The sequence below is a fragment of the Leptonychotes weddellii genome, chromosome 1 (genome assembly GCF_054177405.1).
Source record: "Leptonychotes weddellii isolate Sample4059 chromosome 1, ASM5417740v2, whole genome shotgun sequence".
In the NCBI taxonomy this organism is placed as follows: Eukaryota; Metazoa; Chordata; class Mammalia; order Carnivora; family Phocidae; genus Leptonychotes; species Leptonychotes weddellii.
Window position 1 is genome coordinate 139,064,172 of NC_138369.1, and position 20,913 is coordinate 139,085,084.

At 42.5% G+C, this 20,913-nt stretch overlaps 1 protein-coding gene across 32 annotated transcripts in view; it reads left to right on the forward strand.

The window, feature by feature from the left end:
• Positions 1–20,913, forward strand: part of ZBTB20 (zinc finger and BTB domain containing 20) — a 764,927-nt gene that overhangs the window by 694,904 nt on the left and 49,110 nt on the right. For 27 of the 32 annotated variants that reach the window (XM_081833712.1, XM_081833672.1, XM_081833682.1 and 24 more), the window contains 2 exons: positions 4,775–4,938; positions 5,311–5,498. In XM_081833712.1, coding sequence (XP_081689838.1) covers positions 4,928–4,938; positions 5,311–5,498 — 199 coding nt within the window. In that variant the 5' untranslated portion in view covers positions 4,775–4,927. Of the gene's footprint in view, positions 1–2,663; positions 3,777–4,774; positions 4,940–5,310; positions 5,499–20,913 lie in introns of those variants that run through there. The other 5 variants (XM_081796727.1, XM_081796734.1, XM_081796739.1 and 2 more) reach the window with 3 other exon arrangements.

The window sequence follows — 20,913 nt, forward strand, 5'->3', positions numbered from 1 at the left end:
CGAATTATCTCATTTAATCCTCACATCAGCCCAAGGAGGTAGGTATTATTACCCCATTATTTCCACTGAGGCCCAGAGAAGCACAATAATTTGCCTAGGGCACTCAGATACTTGATGGTAGAGCTGGATTTCATTGGCGGTGGGGTTGGGGGGGCATTGTTACACCTCTGCTCTCTGATCCCCTCCCCAAACACTCTCCTGAGCCTTTTCAATGTTTTGTTGGGAAAGAGAATAAAGAAATGGTTACCATTCCAAACAAAAAAAGGGGGGGGGGAAGGGCATTGTGGGTCTAAATTGTCATGATTCAATGACTGAGTAATTATTTATCAAAAGGAGGTTTGACTAATTCTTTCCTATCCAGCAGGCTGATAAGTGGAAGGCATGTTAATGTGCAGGAGAGGTGGGGTGGGGGGGCAGTGAAGAGAGAAAATTGGGAGAGGGAGATAGAAGAGAGCACTCTCCTCTCAACAGCCCCGGGAGCCTGATAAGAGCTCACACAGATAAAATATTTATTTTCCATATGTTGTAGAAAGCATTGCCATCACTGTATGTGTGCAATATGTGCAAAGAAGTGTGAAATATATACATCAAATGCCACCGATCTGGTTAATTTCCACGCATTTAACATGCCTGATACCTACTATCTCATCAATATGTTTCAATGCATATTTCTTTCCACATGCAATATGTCTAGTAAGGAAAGAGCCAACATCATCCACAACCTCACTCACTGCTATGTTTCAGCCCAAAACTTGTTGCCAGGACCAGCACAGTGAGAGTTAAAAAACCAGCCACCAGTCACCTTAAAACGCCTTTCCAGTTCTTCTCTAAGAGAAATGTTTGCAGTGGGGAGATGAAAATGTTTTTGTTCTCTTTGGACAACTGGGAGATCTTCAGTGAGGATGTCAGAACTGACCGTTTGAAAGGCAGGTGCCTGCAGCCACACTTTTTTTTTTTTTTTTTTTTTTGAGCGCAGAGTTCCACCAGTGTGGCGGGAGGAAGTGCACAATGATTGGTCTGTTTCTCTGTGGAAGTGTTCAGGGTACACCCAGTTTTGCTTTGCATATATTTACGAAACATCTGCCCTTTTCTTGTTCTTAAATCCTTCCCCCTCACCAGCCCCCTTTCCCCTTTCTCCCGGTTTCTTTCTTTCTTTCTTGTTGTTGGCTTGTCTAACTTTTTCACTGGAGCTTTCATTTTCCGGTTGAGGGGCGACTTCATCAGAGTGTATAATTTTAACATTGGGGGAGGGAGGGAGAGAGGGAGAGAGAGAGAGACAGAGAGAGAGAGAGAGGGAGAAGGAGAACTGTAAAGAAAGAAAGAGGCTGAGCGGCCAGAGCTTGGCAAACCAACCTTTGGCATGGTGACCGGGAGGAAGGTTCTGGTCTGGTCGGGAGTTTGCCTCTCCCACGTGCGGCCCAAGTAGCCTGTGTGCTGCTGCCCTCTAAAGGCTCCAGGGAATAATGCATAGCCATGGAGGCTTGGACAGACTTGCCCTCAGATGTGCCATGTTTATACGATTCTTTCTGCACAACCAAAGAAGGTATTTTCAGTTAATTACTGCAGGACTTGCCTTTTCCTCCTTAATAAACTATCACCTGCAAAAACGGGGCAACATCACAGCACCTGTGCATGTCTGGACAGACTGCTGCTACGTTTCAGTGTTTCTCGGCTCCAGAAAAAGGAGTCCAGCAGAACTATCAGAGAGGGTGAGATGAGAAATGGATTGCTTCTAAGGACAGTTGGTGGCTCTCCGTTATCTGTGCAGGTGGAAAAAGCCCAGTGGTATCAGGATGAGCAAATGAGGGGGTGAGCCAGAAGGTTGACTTTTCAATATTTTCATTGGTAGAGGTGACTTCCAGTGCCTCTGTACTGCTAGTGTTCTCCATAGGTGGTCCTTGAGACAACAGACAGGAGGGTGTGGAATAAAATGCCAGGTAGGAAGCAGGACCAAATTTAGGGAAGAAAGCAAGGGCATTTATATAAAGAACAATACCATTTTTGCAGTGTTAAAAAAGTAATGTTGGTTGTTTGGTCATATACTCATGTTTGAAAGAGGGCTTTTTCAATTTCCTGAAACAGAAATCCAAAACTAGCCAAGGCCTTGTCAGTAAGCATCAGAAATAAATATTAAAAAAAAAAAAAAAGAGTTTTTCTGTTAAGTGATATCTACCATTAGTATTTCATCCTGATATTTAAAGGACTCGTGAGGACCAGTCCAGCTTTGTTAAGCAAAATGGTCCTACTCTTGGGGCTCCTGTGGCTCAGTCAGTGAAGCGTCTGCCTTCAGCTCTGGTAGTGATCCTGGGGTCCTGGGATCGAGCCCCGCATCGGGCTCCCTGCCCACTGGGGAGTTTGCTTCTCCCTCTCACTCTCCCTCTGTGCTCTCTCCGTCTCTCTCTCAAATAAATAAAAACAAAACAAAAGAATAGGGAAACTTAATTGGGATTTAGACGATGACTATTCTCAAAATATACCTTGAATTCTATTCTGCTTCACTCCATCAACAAACAAATATTGAATGACAGCTTTTTTAAAATTTCTTTTAAAAATTTTATTTATTTATTTGACAGGGAGAGACACAGCGAGAGAGGGAACACAAGCAGGGGGAGTGGGAGAGGGAGAAGCAGGCATCCCCCAGAGCAGGGAGCCCGATGCGGGGCTCGATCCCAAGACCCTGGGATCATGACCTGAGCCGAAGGCAGATGCTTACCGACTGAGCCATCCAGGCACCCCTCGAATGACAGCATTGTCGAAGCTACTCTGCTTAACAGTACACACTAGAGAGCAAACTCCGAGAGGATAGCAACCAGGCTTGCTGCATTCCCTAACCTATCCTGGCACACCATAGGTGCATGATATTTTAAGATGAATATGTGACTAGATGAATGGTGCGAGGGAAGAAGGAAGGAAAGAAAGGATGAACACAGGGAATTAAAAAATAACTAAGACATTTTCTCTCAGAGAGTTTACAGTCTCATGGGGGGGCGGATAACCACGTAAATAACTACTATTGAAACAAAACTTAGCGAGTAAAATAGGGAGAAGTATAGATTTTTTTGGAATTTCAGAGAAAGGTGGGACGGAGTTGAATTTCAGAAAGAGACATTCCATCTGGTAGAGGTAAATCAAGACAGTTACAAGGTGGAGACAACCTTTAATAAGTAAGAAGGATAAATATGACTTCAACAGAGTTGGAAAAGGGACATTCAAAGCGAGGGAACTAACTTGAACAAAGATGTAGAGCCAAGGATGTAGATACCCCAAGACGTTCTGGGAATTTTCAAGAACTTTGAGAGTCCTGTGTGGCCAACATGTGGTCTATATGCTAGAGCATATTTAGGACTCATTTGGGGTGCTGGGCTAAACTGATTTTCTCCGAGAGGTCAAAGAGGATAGAGAGCCAGTAAATAAACAACAGTCTAAATAAAACTGTTAAGGTGATAGTGGTGGAAATGGAAAGGAAACATGGATGTGAAAAAATATGAAGGAAACAGAATTGTCAGGACTTGATGAATTGGCTTTAAGTCAGAGAAGGGTGTTACTCACCTACAGTTTCCAACCTGATGACAAAGCGGGTGACAGACAACAGTGATGGAAATAGGGAGGGGTCTGAGAGGGGGCACTGGTTTCCAAGAATAAAGAAGAGTTGAGCTTTGGAGACTTTGATCTTGGATATTTTCTTAAACTGAACACCAGAAACCGGGCTTTGGAGGTCCACGTAGACACTCAAGACTTGGGGTCGGTTCCATCGTCACCCATCCAACAAACAATTGGTAAAGCATTGCAATTCATTGCTTCTCTTATATTGGCCTACTCCATGCTGAAAAATATGTCTGAAAGCTTCCCCTCTCTCTTCATCTTTACCATGCTATCTCTGCCTCCTGCCCTCTGAAAAAGCAGATTTGATTTCACAACCTGTTGGACCAGAAACACAGCATGCTAATCATAACACCATATTCTGCGAGGGCAGATTTAACTACCCCGTACAGCAAATTCCGATACAAAATATTCTGTATGACAAGTCCATTGCCAGGCTTATAGAAACAAGAAAAACATGGAAACAAAGCTACTTACAACAAATTCTGTTGCACACAAAGTCTTCCACCGAAAAACAAAATAAAATAATTTCTCTGGTCACCATCCACATAATGATAGAAAGAGGCACAGAGCCAAGGAAATTGGAGGGCATGTGCAGGGTATGACTAATAACCCGGTTTGGCTGGGACCTAAGGTACATGCAGTGTCAGCTAAGTATTTCTGTGTTTATGTCAGTTTCATCGTCCCGAAGAGGGAGGACACCAGAGCCGACGGGTACCTGAGCTCTTTTGCTTCCTATTCCTGACCTCAAGCAGCAGTGGGCAATAATTACTTTCTAGTGCCCTTCACCCATCTCTTCCTCCCACCCCAAACACACAGTCACCCTCCCATACTCCAGAGTCATGTACTAAATCAACAAACAAAGGGAATCTTCAGCTTTGGATGAGTAACGATTTGGAATAGAGGATCTCCGTGTGACACCTTACCGCTTTACCTGCTAGAAGCTAAGCTCATCTTTTCATTTTTCATTTGCTACTTTAACAACAACCTCCATCACTACCCTCTCATCTATATAGCCTGCAAATTTAGATTGTGATTGGAAATTATGTGTTAATCTAAAGTAAAATCTAATAACAGCAAGAAAGTTGAATGTTCCATAATGCGTTCCATGAATAGAAACTTCAAGCTGGAAGGAACCTTTAAGGCCTTCTAATCCAAGCCCTTTATTTTACAGATGAGGAAACTGAAGCCCAGAGAGGTGAAGTGAGGTGCCCAAGGCCACACAGCAAGTTAGAGGCACAGCTAGTACCATAGCTCAAGTCTCCTGACTCCCAGTCCAGTGCTCCTCCCATTACTCCACGGGTCCTGTCTCTAAGCTTCCTGACAAATGCTAGAACGGTAAACCTCCACTAGTATTTTTCCAGACCATGTTAAAACTCTTAAGGGGGAAAAAAGGATGCTTTCTTGGATAATGTCAGCCATACGTAGCTCAATCTGTCTAAAGTTCTGGGACAGGGTCTTTTTATGCAGCCAACAGAGTCCAAATGTGGTGCTGTTTGCTTGGCCCATATGCTTTCATGTGTTCCCAGTTAGGCCATTACTGGAGGGAAAAAAACAAGAATCAGCTTGTTTTAAAACAAGGGACATACTGGACTCCCTCCCATCCCCCCTCAGAAAAAAAAAAAATCAAGTTATCTTTAACAGATTCTAAAAATGCCTTTTCCCAAATATGCAGTCAGTTCCTTCAAAGGGCCCTTTGTTTATTTTCAGGAAGAAACCCAAGACAGCTGAAAACCAGAAGGCATCTGAGGAGAATGAGATTACTCAGCCGGGTGGATCCAGCGCCAAGCCGGGCCTTCCCTGCCTGAACTTTGAAGCTGTTTTGTCTCCAGACCCAGCCCTCATCCACTCAACACATTCACTGACAAACTCTCACGCTCACACCGGGTCATCTGATTGTGAGTACACCAGTAAGGTGATGGTGTCTTCGTGGCTCTTGGAGTGGCGTGCTTCTCCCCTGGGTTCTGGCTTTTTTTGCGTTCCGAACAAGCCATTTCCATTTGGTCTTGTAGAGTAGTCAAAGGGAACTTGCCTCCATTCTGATTCAGCCAACGTCCATATTTTCAAAGCTAGAGTGTATTTTAAAACCAGGTGTCCAGCCACTTGGCCTCAAAAGGCTGATTCATTATATGAACCACATTTTCTTTTATAACATTTACTCAAAAAAAAAAAAAAAAAAAAAAGTTGGGTTACCGTTTTCTAATTATTCTTTTGTCCCCGCGATCTGAATAACAGCACTTCCACCATGACTAAACTGAACCACCAAATATGGACCTCAAAAAGCCAGTTAGACACAGGAAACATCCATTTTGAAATTACATAATACAAGTCAGCTTTGCATTAGTTATTGGAGTCTCATTTGGCTTGGCTGAATTTCCGTCCTTCCAGTTTTTAATTTATTTTGAAGTGGTTAAAGGATAGCATAAATTTACAGAAGAAAAAAGAATGGCTTCCAAGAATTCAGAATCCACCCAGACTTCACGTAGCCAATAAGAATTCAGGTTAAAAATATTTTTTAATTAAAAAAAACTGCCTACGGGCTAAATTTGGAAATGGGCAGCTTAATGAGATCGTCGCCATTGAAATCACTCCATTGCTGTTTATTTTTGCTGTCTTACCACTAATCGGGGAGTCACTTCTTCAAATTCTATTTTAAGAAGTTGATAAATCATGTTTCGGAGCTTTTCTCTTTTTGAAGTGTAGCCTAATACTTCAAAGAGAAAGGAACATGTGTGGTGGGACAGTGGAAAGGAATGGAATAATTCTGGGGTCTGACCTGAAAGAATATTCCTTTTGGTGTTAAGATACCCAACAAGTATTCTGAACTGATCTGCATACAGGATGTCTAGTAACAGGCAAAGAGCTGGCGTGTTCTTCTTTAGAAGGAGGAAGAATAAGACCAAGACGGTTTTGTTTTCAAAAAAGGACTCCATTTATCCTGTCCATGGACACAAGCATCCTTAATTAGGAAATGAGAGTCTAAATCTCCTCTTGTTATTTTTCTGACAAAACAAATGTAAAACTCTGCAAAGTGGGCAAGAAGTGGATGCGTCTGGGCGATTCCATTCCCTACTTGCTTCATCATCATAGTGTCTTAAGTAAAGGGACAAACAACCCAGGGGTTGAGGTCGGGGTGAAAAGGAGCTTGTTCTTCTGGTGGCTGCTCCAGCTGTCACTAGAAAGTGAAACGAGAAAGAACGGGATCCGAATCTCTAGAGCCCGTGTGATTTGTACTAAGTTGCTGCTTCTGTAGAGAGCCCTGGGGATCAGGAGCAAGGACTGTGTTCTATGGACCATCATAATAGTAACATCCTTGGCCCTTCTTGCTTGGCAGTCTCCAGCCTAATAGTAATTACAGGAAGAATTGGAAAATCACATGGCACAGTGCCCGTAGGCATGTGCGCGCTGTCCCTACCTACCAGGAAGGTAGCCCATTCCTGTGGAGAAGGGCCTGGAGCTCCTGCACGCACACCTTCATCGCCTGGCCTTCTGCCACACCTTATGGGGAAGATTACATAGAATGGCCTTAGCCCAGAAATCCCCTGTTACAGCAAAATGAATGTTTTGCTGAATAGAGAAGGCACCGGGCTTCATTTATTGTACTTTACCATAAGCATCCTCCAGCCAGGTCTCGGCATTAGCCTGGAATACGAACAAGAAACTGTATGAGCATCATGCTGCCGTACAGCTCAGAAGTGACCCAGAGGGAGCCAGGAGATCGGAGCTCACAGTGAGGTGTCTGAATGCAGTTGGAAGGAGAACAGATAGGGAGGAGACACCTAATCTCCAGCTGCGTAGAAAGTCATTCCGATTTTGCCATTAAGATGTGTACGTCCTCTCTGTCCTAACCTGTTGATGAAATCGATTATGCTTTTCTCCAAATATATTTGGATCGTAGTTTGTCCTGATTTGAGCCTAGACTTAGAAGAAAATTGTTTTTAGGAAAGATTCACAGAAATCTGTCCATTTGGAGATTGCTTGAGAGAAGACAGGAAAGAGGTTTATTTTAAGCTGTTAAATTTTTTGGATGCTCTTCTTGCATTCAAGAAGTTTTTTTTTTTTGTTTTTTTTTTTTTTTTTACTTTCAAATGTCATTCTTACCATAGATTAATTTAAAAGCCTAATTTCTTTAAGGGAAAATATTCTGTTCCTATTTAGAACTAACAGATTTGGGGCATTTAAAAATAGTGCCCTTGACTTGTTAGTCTCTTTAACTTCAGAAACATTCCACTAGTGTGTGGTGTTCCAAGCTTTCACAAGTGCCTGAATTTTTATAGCACCTTTTTATTTGTTATGTGTTTAGCAAAATTATTCTTAGTCATGCTCTAATGCCCATTTCCTGTCAGTCATTATAATTCTTCCCAATTTACGGGTAGGAAAACTGAGAAAATTGACACTTCTGTCGATGAATGACTTGCTCGGTAGTTAACTCATTCAGATAGTGAGGGATGTTTATGGATTTGCTCTCCCTGTAAGCAGCCTGAATTCTCTGTTCCAAGCCCATAAATGGCATTCTTGAAAATGTGTACTCGTATTGGTGACTGAGTTCTAAAACACTGTGGATCAGCATCCCCACAAGAGAGTCAGCTCTGCCTATGAACCGGTAAGAGCGGGTGAGATGTAGTGTTGTCACCTCTGAAGGACTCAGGCCAATGTTTTAGACAAGTCTGACCCCTAAAATTCTCAGCTGGCTACTTAACCTGCCCAGCGACTTCAAATTTTGCCAAAGATCCCAGTCATATCCAAACCAAGAAGGAATAGGGTTGAAAAATGCTTCCCCTTGTGAGATGGTGAGGTTACTATGGCTGCAGAACTGGGTGCTGCTCCGTGGCCCACCCACTACCAATGACCTCCTAGCGACATTCCCCCACGACCTCCTAGCTTGCGGCCTCTTCACTGTTTCCAAAACTCCAGTGGTAAACAAACTCCGATGACGAGAACGCAAGGCGTTGAGATGAGTTTTGGAATGCAAAGGGTACGAAAGCCCTAGGTGTTTGACAGAATGGTTCCCTGCTGAGGAACAGCCTGAGGAAGAGGTGAGCCGAGCTCTCTCTTCAGACGTGTAAAGAGGCCTAACCCGAGTCAGCAGAGCAGAGGAAGCCCGCCCTAGCCTGACAACTCTCAAGCTGCGGCACGTCACAGTCGGGGACATGTGGCACACTCGCCCAGAACTACGACTCGCGTGCTTCTTCCGTTTTGTTTTCCCCCAAATAAGGCTTCCATCGAAGGGAGAAGCGATTCTCCCCCCTTTGGCAATGCTCCCGACTTTTGGCCGCGGAGCCACCTATTCTGATGTCTTTGTTTGGTTGGAAGCCGACATCCGTGGTGACTTACCTTCCGGTGTTTTGCACTGGCCTCAGCAGGCTGTCTCATTTGCTGTGTCCTTGCCAAGATGCACTTATGCATTAAGAGTTTTTATTTATTTTTAATTTAACCTTTACACATTACCAAACTGTTGTGTGGGTGGGTTTAACTTTAGCTCCATAGGTAGCATGACTGCTGGGGCTGAGCACCATCTGAGGAGACTGCTGGGCCCTTCCTTTCTCTCTCTGGCCTTCCACCTTCGCCGGTCTGCCCCCTCCCGACCCTTCACTTCCCCCCTCCCCCCACAACTTCCATCACCAGGCCAAGTACCCGAGATTAAAATTTTTAGTACACTTGGTTCAGTTTGAACTTTTAAACAATTTTTTTAAGAGAACAAAACAAAGAGGATTTTTTATGGCAAACTCCATTAATGCCACATTAAGGCTGACATTTTAATTACCCCAAAGTCAGGAAATGCAAAGTTCAGGTTCCCACAGCAACAGAAACTGTCCCCTTGAGTGCCAGCACCACAGCCGATTCTTTCTTTCCCTGATTGCACAACACCAGGCGTGGGGACATTGTTTTGTCTCTGTGTATGTGGAAAGGAGCACGGTTTTTACCCTTTGTCTCTTTCCTGTAACTACAGTCGAGGATATGGGTCTTTAGCTTCCCTCCCCAGACCATCTATATGTATTATCCTGGAGCGGGAGACCGTTATGGCCCTACATGTGCACACGGACAGAATTAAAGTTGCCGTGGGAACATTAACTCTGCTTTCCGGACTTCCGTGCCAGTCACATTTAAACCATAATGTTGTAATTTTTGGCATGTAATAAATGTGCATTTCATGTACACAGACAGAAAGAAGCATAAAATGTATTTTAAAGAGCAATTAATTACTAACTTTGTGATTAAAAAACATTTGGTGCATGTTCCTTCCCATTTAGCATCAGCTGCTGGTCTTAGCCAGGCCTAATAGATGACATACTGCGCCTCATCCTGTATTTCAGATGTACTTACTGTATGTTCCTGTTCTTCGAGATAATTAATTCCCTTAGTAAAGCTGTAGGGGGAAAACAAAATGGAAAGAATATGCAAGCATGTAAATAGGGTAAGGGATATTTTGAAGGAAATGATTCATTTCTGCAAATAAACCTCTTAGTCCCTGATAAAGAGCCAGAAATCTGCTAAGTGGGTGTAGACAAAGGTTTCTGGCCACCTTAGAGCATCTGGTCCAGGGCTATAGGAACAACTTGAAAGCAGATTTCCCACTGAATTCCGGGCATGCCCGATGGGGGAGTGAGTTTACTCTGTAATAACTTTTCAGGCTTCAGGCTTAAAAAGTTATTTTACTCTGTCTCTGCTCTTCAGTTTATATTCAAACTGGAAAAGAAATGTTGTAGGGAATCGGGTAAAATATGGGCTTTGCCAAAGAACCTGATTTAGAGCGTAGTGTTGTCTCTTCCTGGATTTGAATCTGGTTGGCCCGTTTGTGTGGGAGAAGGACTTGTTTCAACATAAATGTTTGAACAAGTTTGTGAGTAAAAGAAATGGGTAGCAAGACACTGAAGGTACAGTGTCTAAAATCACAAATGCTTGGGTGCGCATTCGAAACTGGGTGAGATAGCGTCTCACTGAGAGGATGTGTCGCTTAACTCTCTGGTAACGCTTTAAGGGGAGCACGCTCATGAAGAATTTGCACCTCCGTTCTTGCTATTAGTTTGTTCTCTCTCCTGTCACGCATTCCTTTTTGTTCAGTTTGATTGTGTATGGTATTTAACCTTTAAGAAAGACACTGCAGTTTTACAGGGCTCTGATTTGCTTTCACTTGGGCTGTCTGTATGTGTGAATGTATGTCTGTATGAGTGAAAACTGCTCAGGCAAGTTTGAAGGTCTCCTTGGCAAATTTGACTGTGTGTTCAGAAAGTTTCCAATCAGAAAGCTGATGCAGTGTAAAACCTTCCAAAAACTTCCTGAGGCACCTGTTCACATGAAAAGATTGGATTTCTGCTGGAGGTGCTCAGAAGGCAGTGTTTATAACCGAAGATCTTTGTTTGGAGTGCCAAAAAATGAAAAACATTTTGGCCCCCAAAAAACCTCCATAAATGTTCAAAATGTATAATCAAACAAAAGCTTCATTTGGATTCAAATGCGTGTATCTCAGCAGATGTGTCTAAACTAACTGGAATCCCACAGGAGCAGATGAACTGGATTTGGGTATGTCTTGATAACTGAGTTATTCTTAGGCTTTGAAAGGACAAAAATGGTCCATCTGTGAAGAACCGTAATAGAGACATGGCAAAAAACAGCATCCTCTGAAAGAGTTTATTTATGGAATTTAGGACAAGTTGGACAATCCTGAAAACATTTTGGGGTCACACTAATTTGCAGAAGAAATATAATCAAAATGGGCTGGAATGAGCAACCACAGATAGCTATTATCCTATGGCTTTGCTATTAATTTTCTGCTAGATTCCATATCAGTTAAACAGTAAATAGAGCATCTTTGGTATAACTGAGTGTCCTCATTGTCCCCCGAGTGCCCTGCATCCCTTTTTATTCTACTTCCTATAAAGAATGACATGTTTACCTTTTCATAGCTAACAGTTTCAACTATCTTTCTGCTATGTTGTTAGCCAAGCAAACCTCTTACCTATTAAGTGTCGACTCATTTCTTTAAAGATAGTCTTGCCCTTTATAAACAGTCACCTTTCTGCCTCTGAGTTAATTGATACATAATCTCTTACTTTTATTACCTTTGATGCCCTCTTATTTAGAGGTTTCAGTGCTTAGTCCAGCACTGTGCATCAGAAGGCCAGTTAATGTTTTTATTTGCTCTAATTCCTAGAGCCACTACTTGGCACATCTAGGAACACATTTATTGTTAAAAGTCTTTTTCTTGAAGTTTCCTGTCACAGTCTACCTCTTTTTATAAAATTGTCCCTCCTTTTAATAAAACTTTTTGTGTCCCTACACTACTAATTTAACTGGATGTCTTCCATGGTCACTTCATGCAATAATTTCTAATAGTCCTGTACCCTTCATGCACACATTCCTTCATTTAGTCATTCATCAAATACTGCTGAGCCCCTGCTTCTATGCAAGTCCTCAGTGAGCGCTAGAGGTAAAGACACCAACAAGACTCCGTCCCCCCAATTTAGGAGCTCAGTGTTCCCAAACACCTGGCTAAAACTAGAAAACTGTGACGGGGGGTGTACAAATGCAGTATTAAAGTGGTTCTGAGGAGGGGGCCTGAAGCAGTGGGAAGGGGACATTAGACCTGGATCATGAAAGAGCAGGTGTGTGTAAGGTGAAAGAAGGGGAGGGGGAATGGTATTCCACACAGGAGGAACAGAAGCAAAGCCACAGAGACCAAAAAAAGAAAAGCAGGGTGTTTTCAGAAAACAGAGCAGTTCAGTTATGACACTCAGACCTTCTTAGACTTCATCTCATTTTAATATAAACCCGTGGGGCACTTTATATTTGGGTAACATTGCCTGTCATGAAAATTCAGGTGGGCTGAATTGCATATCCTTTCTAGAGACATTTCCTTCCCAATTAAAAAATAAAACAAGACACCCACTTATTCTCTAATAGGCACAAGTGCCCTCTTTCATTCAGTCAGTAGATGTAAGAAAGTATTGAGGGACCTAGTAGTAATTTACTGATGAACAGATTTCAAAATAACTTTTCTTATTGAGAAAGGGTCATTCTTGGAGCCACAGAGTCCCCTGTAAGTGTCACGCTGGAACTCTGTCATTGACTTGTGGTCTCCCCAGGTTCTAGCAATCTGTCCTCTTCTGAAATCCTCCCAGTTCCCCTTGCAGATCTGGTCTCGTGACCCATTGCTTCAAGCTGCTCCACGCCATATTGCTCTCCCAAATATTGCATGAGGGTGCCTATGATTGTCCACATATAATTGTTAAGACTTACTGCTGGTTTTCAGGGCTCTGTTCTTCATCTTGCCATCCCGTATCTTGCTAGAATACATCTTTAATTCTTATCTGCAGCTGCTAGTGACCGTTTGATATGTGCTTCCACCACACGTGGCAAATTTCATTATATAAAATCCGTGTTCCTCCATATCTGTCAGGGATTCTCACATCCTGACTTAAAAAACAAAAATTGCCCTCAGAGAGGGATCATTTAGGATCAGTTGAGAGCATGCATGAAGACTCTCAGAATTCCTTGCTTTAAGAAATTTCAAGTCAAATCCGTCCACCAGTCTCCTCACATCAAGTTCCACAGTCGACTCAATCCCCTGTTAACTCACCGGCTAAATAAGCATTTTTCACTTTTCTCCTGCCTCTGTATCCTTTGTTCCCTCTAGGGAATGTGTACCGGTGAGTCCTTTTTATCAGCACTGGAAGAGATGAAATGTTACCTGATCTAAATCCACTATTATTCAGATGAGGAAACTGAGGCCCACAGAGGGCAAGTGTCCTACAAAAATGTTTCCACATAGTGAGTCGAAGAGCTAAAAACAGAACCCCACTCCTTCTCCCGCCATACTATGCTGCCAGCTACCCAGTTGGCTTTAAGGAGAACTTACGTTTTCTGGACAGAAAGAGAGTCAGGACTGTTCATCTACCAATTTACTGAATGCTTTCAATGTGGAGAACCAGGCCTATGTATTATGTAGGATGCAGTTTTATAAACTGGAAACCTCTGTACAGAGATTTGGAATCTCGTAGAGAAGATCAGATGCCTTCACAAACAGCTACCTTGCAGAGTGGTTAAAGATACGTCCTGTACACCTGGAAGCACCACAGCATTGATTCAGTCACTTGGCAAGCATGTGTAGGGTACATCTTATGTGCCTGGCCCTACACGGACTTCTATGGGGATACAAAGGTAGAGACAACCAGACCTTGCCACCAAAAATCTTAAAACTTAGTGCATGTCCTCAAATCACCATTATCTGAGAAAGAAGTTGGAAAGTTCATGAAATACATTATAATCCAGCTTATAATAATATCCAGTTCAGTTTATCAGGAAAGGTTCCATTTGAGCTCTCTTGAAAAATGCAAAGAATTTCTTTGGAAGTAAGGCATGAGGGTAAGGGATAAGGAGTCCACATTTTGGTATAAAGCTGTGGACAGGTTTTAAGTAGGGGCTGCCATCCTCAAGACTTTGCTGTAGGAAGCTCTAATTTAGCAAGAGTGTGGAGGGTGCATGGATGTGGGAAGGGGTGGCTGGAGGGAGGAGAGAGCCTGGGAAGCTTTGTCAGTAGTTCAGACTTTGGGTAACCTGAAGGGGGATAGTGATGAGCCAGGTTCAACAGACTTTGTGGATGAGGGTAGACAGCTCTAGGAACTGATTGAGTGTTTGTTAAGAGAAAGGAGATCATCAGAGCCAGCTCCAACATATCAAAAAGAGGAGACAAAAGGAAATGTTTAGAGGAGTAGAATACAGTTCAGTTTTAAACAATGCTGAGAATGAGACACCAGGGGTAGACCCAATGGAGACAATTAACAGAGTCACAAACAGGGTAGTGGAGTACAGCAGGAAGATTTGAAATTAGGGCTAGCGAATGCTTTCACCAAGAAGCCAAACTTGGGGACGCCTGGGTGGCTCAGTCGGTTAAACGTCTGCCTTCAGCTCAGGTCATGATCCCAGGGTCCTGGGCTCGAGTCCCACATCGGGCTCCCTGCTCCGCGGGGAGCCTGCTTCTCCCTCTGCCTCTGCCTCTCTCTCTCTCTATCTCTCATGAATAAATGAATAAAAATCTGAAAAAAAAAATTGTTAAGAAGCCAAACTTGAGGGCGCCTGGGTGGCTCAGTTGGTTAAGCGACTGCCTTCGGCTCGGGTCATGATCCTGGAGTCCCTGGATCGAGTCCCGCATCGGGCTCCCTGCTCGGCGGGGAGTCTGCTTCTCCCTCTGACCCTCCCTCCTCTCATGTGCTCTCTCTCTCATTCTCTCTCTTTCAAATAAATAAATAAAATCTTTAAAAAAAAAAAAAAAAAAAAAGAAGCCAAACTTGACACCATGAATATGGGAGTAAATTCAAAGAAGACTGTTGAGAGAAAAAAGAGAAAATAGAATACTTACAGTGAGTGGTAAGAAAGAGAATGAGGAACAGCAAAGGAGGAGAAGAAAAGAAGGTCTGAGATATAGGAAAAACAGGATAGTCCAAAAGACCCTCAGGGAGAAGGGGCAGCAGTGTTGGGTGCTGCAGACACCAGGGATTTGTGGCTTCCTGGTGGCTGTTAAGAGAGCAGAGTCAGATGCATCACAAAAACACCAAAAAAGGGGGTTCAAGAGCAAAGAGAAGATCAGTGAGAAAGCAACAACTCAGCACTACTTTTTAAAGAAGTTTAATACTTTACAAAGAAATAATGAACAGGTGATACAAAAGCAGGGTAGGGAATATTTTTATGATACAAGAGTCTCAAGCCCATTTATAGACTAAAGAATAAAAACCAGTATTAAGGGAAACTCTGCAATTAAATAGGCGAGGTGAGAGAGAATTAGATCTTCCATGTACACAGCAATTGGAATGATAATATATGAAAAAGAAATGTAAAGTCACTACCCAAGCCCAACAAATCAGTAATTGTATTATTTTAGTTCTTTCTCTCCTCCTTTCCAGCATGGCTTTCTCTTCCTTTTAGCTAATAAGAACGAATGCTCATGTCTTCTTCAGATGCCTTCACAAATATTCACTAATCCTTAGTAATCTCTAAGCATTAGCCAGAGGACAGGTACCATATACTTTGAGCACTAAAATTTTCCCAAAATTTTTAAAACAAATTCTCTTAAAGCATAATCTTTTTGAAAATGTCACATTCTGAGAAATTCTTTTATGACAGGTTCAATTCAAGTCGCTCTGTATTACTGACAACAAATTTATGTGTTGTTCTCATGTACTTCTTCACTGTCACAAGACATCCTCAAGTTCACTATTTTGTGGAGATTTTTTTAAACTTTTTACTTGGTCTATATTGTTCTCTTTGATGGCTGAAGACATCCCTAAGGCCACTGTCACCTGGACACACAGTATCTGCAATTACTTCTACTTCAAGATGCTGTTCTGGAACCAACTAAATCAAATGTTACTTTCCTCTGCTATTAAATTACTTCTAGAACAAATAAGAAAATTATTTTATCACTGCTAGAATACAAAAACAACTACATGGAAGAACTGTGAATATGAGTCTTTATCATTTCACAAGGAAGAATGAATTCATAGTTGGTGCCAAAATGGACCTTGAGTTACTCTCCAACTCCAAAAAAGAATTTCTTCCTACTCATTTATCTTCAGTGGTTTTAACTAGGTTCATGTTATTGGTTTTATACCAAGATCTCATGCAGTATTCAACCAGGCATACATGATTTTTAAGAGTGCTTGGCGTGATATGAAGAATACCACATGAAGAATTGCAAGAAGTGAAATTAACTTTGTCATTAATTTTTTGGTAATCATTTTCTTTTCTGTATAATCACTTATTGTCTCTTTGCCTCATATCTCAACTGGGTACTTAGATATAAAGGAGACAGTAAAAAGAAGGTATATATGCATTTGAGCTACAGAGCAGAATTCCATGTCTCCTGGAAAATACACATGCAAATTCTGAACTTCGACCATTAGATGATAACTCCAGGGGAAAGGATGCATAGCCTTTCCTCAGGGAAATACTGTAGGTCTCTGCTTGGTAGGATGGGGTGGTTAGGATTTTTTTCCCCCAGTTTTAAGGAAACCCCCAGAAATCTGGTTTATTCCATTTTATTCCTGACCTAAGGGTCCCAGAGGAAAGGTTGGATCCTGGGTTTCTGAAGTAGACATTAATCCTGGGTTAACATGCTGAGAGGCATTCCGAGCAGACCTGGGCACTGTCCTTGGGCAGTGATACAGGCGGGGCCTTCATACGGAGGCTACCCTCTCCCTCCAGAAGAAGGACTCCTCTAGAAGAAGAAATGTTGACCGGAAGGCTTGGTATTATGGTACCATGACCGGGCCTCCCTCTCAGAATCTATGAACCTCCTAAGAAGATACGCATACAGGCATGCTTGCCTATGTGGGTACTGTTCTGGGACACAGTGTATAGCTTTCTTTAGGCTGGGGTCAGAGAACGAAAAGAAGGAAAGAGCCACTTCCCCAAGATATATCCCAAACAGAATCTGCATGCTCAAACCTGGCCCCCAAAAGTAAACTAAGAAACAAGTCCCATACGAACATCCAAACGTGGACTGGTTCCTAAAGAAGTCCCTCCAAGATGCCTGCAGGGCAGAGGCAGATGTAATAACAGACTTCTAAAGCTATTTCTTCATTATCTGATAATGGAATAGATTTGGACCATGTGTTGCTCAGAAAATGTGTTCTCACCCCCACGGTCTACGTATGTGCTCTTTTTAACGTGAACTTCCACCTATGAATGCATTTTACATGTCTTTACCTAACCTCCCTATATTTCCATTTCCTCATGTGCATAATGAGAATGCAAATAGTATCTGTCTCCTGGGGTTATTATAAGGATTAGATGGAATGCTATATGGAAAGCTCCTAAAACAGCACCAGAAAGACAGCCAACACTCAGTGAACTTGAGCATTAGCTCTAGTTTAAATGTTTTAAATTATTAAGTAAATATGTACTAAAATTGATGTAACATAAATGATCTATGTCATAGTAGCAGGGCCTGCATCCTCCCCCCCCCCCCCGAGAGTAACTGAGGAGAGGCCCGCATCTGTAAGAGAGCATGTGGGACAGTGACCCTCCCCACTTTAGGAAAAGGCCACTGCCCCTCTCCTTGCCCCTTCTCGGATTCAGGCCCAGGTAGACTGAGAAGCCTCTCCATTATCTTTTTGCCTTCCTTCATTCCCTCATTTGTCTTGGTGTGGGTTTTTGTCCTAAAATTGGAAGAGAACTAATATTTACTAAGCATCCACTGTGTGTCAAGTGCCGTCATTCTTACAAAATGTTCCATTTTAGCGATAAGGGAACTGCAGCTCAAACAAGTTAAAAAATCTTTCTGAATGTTTTCTTCTTGGTATAGGGAAGGTTTAGAGTATTATTAAATGATATGACAGTAGGATAGTCTTGACCTATTAAGTTCCTTCTTGTCCTCAAGTGTGTTCCAGTCAATGAGAGATTTTCGAATTATAGGGAAGGGATCTGTGTGCTGTCTTAGCTCAGGATAAGTCATCATAGAAGCTGGACCTGGCCCTGCTGTGCATCCTCCTTCCACGGGAGCCACCACCCAGCACTGATAGCTGAAAAGGACAAAACAGCAGGTCCTTAGAACGGGCAAATGGCTGTGCTGCCACATCCCAGGGCCCTCTCCGAAGAGACCTGCTTACAACTAAAGAAACTCATCTTTCATCTTTTTGAAAGACAGTCTGCCTGATGGCTTCAGAGTATTTTGAAATAATTGAAAATAGAGGCAAAGTGAAAAGAGTAAATGTGTTTCACTGCAGAGAAGGATTGCTCTGAATCACCCAGCTCACTTACCTTCTTCCAATCCGAAGCAGTTTGAAGGAGTTGAAAAATATATATATAATCTTAAGAAATTCAGTAAGACATGTTGGCTCATTATACCGAGTAAGCCTTTCCTGCCCTGTGGTGCCCACATAGTTTTTGGTAATAGAGATCATTTTGGACATTTGCTTCTCTTAACTCCGGAGCATTTTCGCAGCTGAGTGTAGCATTCCAGGGACACGTGGGTATGGAACTTGAGCTATAAGTCTCTTAGTAAGAGGTGCAGATCAAATGCTAACCTAGACTGTACGAAGTCTCTATAAATCCCAAGTCAGAGCTTTAAAACAGTGACGTACTGAGTTGTGATTTCTGCATCTCATATGCAGGACTCCTTAAATCATATGTTGACACCTAATCAGCAGAATCCAAAGACACAAATTAGATGGTACACTATTTACAGAGAAAATATATGTGTAGCTTGAAAAGAAACAATCCCTCAGGGTTGCAGTCCCACCAAAAGAAAAAGGAAAAAGGTAGCAGTTGCAATCTGAACTCTCAACGTTGTAGCCAAGAAAGGAAAGAATATAACAATAGAGTAAGAGTCAAGACAGAACATCTTAGTTAAAGGAGTCTAGACCTTCGAGAAATATGTTTGAGAAAGATTGAGAAGAAATTCTAAGTAAGACAAATCATCCCTGTTCCTCAAATAACATGCCGGCAATTAAATTATTAAATGCTTATTTGGACCAGGCAGAAGAACTCGTGAGGGCAGAAGTCCTATCTTGTTCACTGCTGGATCCTTAGCACCTAGCAGAGTGCTTGGCCATAGTGGTTGCTCAGAGAATATTTGTTAAATGAATAAATGAATGAATGAATGTGGTGGGGAAGAACGGAGTGAAAGGAAGGGTAGATCGTGTTTGTGAGTATTTTGCCTGTTGGTGAAAGTGTAAGTATGGATTTTTTACTGGGTTTTCAGTTTCACTTCAGCAGACCTATAAAACGAAGTGCATCACAGATACCCTCTGGTTTCTATGCTGGGAAAACAGAATGGTTTTCCGTTGGATGTAGGCTGCTCCATGTTTTGATTCTAGTAACAATATGGCAGGGTTAAGGTCAACTTTGTAGTATAATCTGGTGCCTGTTTTTGATAGATATCATGAAAATAGATACTTATTTTCAAGATGCTCAAACAGATGATTAGGCGAAAGCTCCAGCAAACCTTGAAACAAGAAAAAGGAAAGGTTTTCCCACTCCCACCTCCCATTACTGTACCATCCTACAGAGTTTTCTGCAACCCCACGCCCTCCTCCTTGTTTCACCCATTTCCCTGGTCTAATCCTTGTCTAGGGGACACTGCATGTGCTGTCAGTCTAGCAGAAGGCAGTTCTTGGGAAATCCACACCCCACGCAGTGCTCCCCAGCTCCTCTCACGGGACTGGCATGATTTGATCAACAGCAGGCAGGCCCAGGGCGACAAGCGCTTGGCTTAGAATCCCAGTGTCTTCCTGCTGGAAGGGCCCTCCAGAGAGTTCTTCACACCCATCCTCCCTCAACTGGCTGGACACTAGAAGAATGTGTAGGAAAACAAACTCCTGGCTGAATGATTGGTGGATTAAATGAATGAGAGATGAGTTCACTCCTCCAGAGTCTCCACCATACTACTTGAATAGAAAGCTAACTTTGAAGCCACTCTGTTCTCCATGGCACGATTTTGTATATACTCAGCTTTAGAATATGGTTGCCATCTGTGGCCAGTGCATAGGACTAAGGAAGCATTGGGGTGAGTAGGAGGGGGCCCGGAGGGAAGAAAAGAGACACTTAAAATGAGCTAATGATCTCCTTTGTGTTGGAGTCTAGGGTTCAGAACTTCAGTGCTGTACTTCAAGAACAAAACACCAGTGTGTCTTAGACCACACCAGGCGCTGGTACATCAGATGAAACCTGCACTGTGTGGTGTTCAGTCACTGAGCCTCAAGAAGCTCTGAAAGTGAAATTAAAGGAACAAACCGGGGAAACTGAAAGGAGTAAAGGCTTAGGGAAAAACACAATCAGGAGGGCTCTGCAGATATGTGTCTTTGGGGTTACAGTAGTTCAAAAATGAATCTACTAATTAAAGAGTTGGAAAATGCTAGAAATCCCAGGAATTTAAGGATCTTTAGAAGAAATGAGATACTTCCCCATATACTCTGTGTACATTGTGATCCTTTAGTACAATCTCAGGGTGCAAGTGACCTGGCTATTGTGCATTGTTGCACATTTAAATGGTTGATTGTGAGTTACAGACAGCTCTACTAGAGCATTGGGCGGGTGGTCTTTTAAAAATAGAAAAAAGCTGTAAAGCAAAGCCAAATAAGACCAGCGAACATCTCTAAAAGGCAGTGAATAGCTCACAGAGCTTCCTAGTTTCCCTGATCTTATCTGTATAAATTGTTGGTTATGGCACAGAATCGTATGGCTGATTTATATACTGAAACGACATGCCAGAGAATAAGAATTCAGCTGAGGATATTCACTAGAGGAGAAAATGATTGCAGCAGAGTTAACTTGGCTTTTGAAAAAGGTTAGCTAGCTGGTTAAGTGTAGCATCTGAAG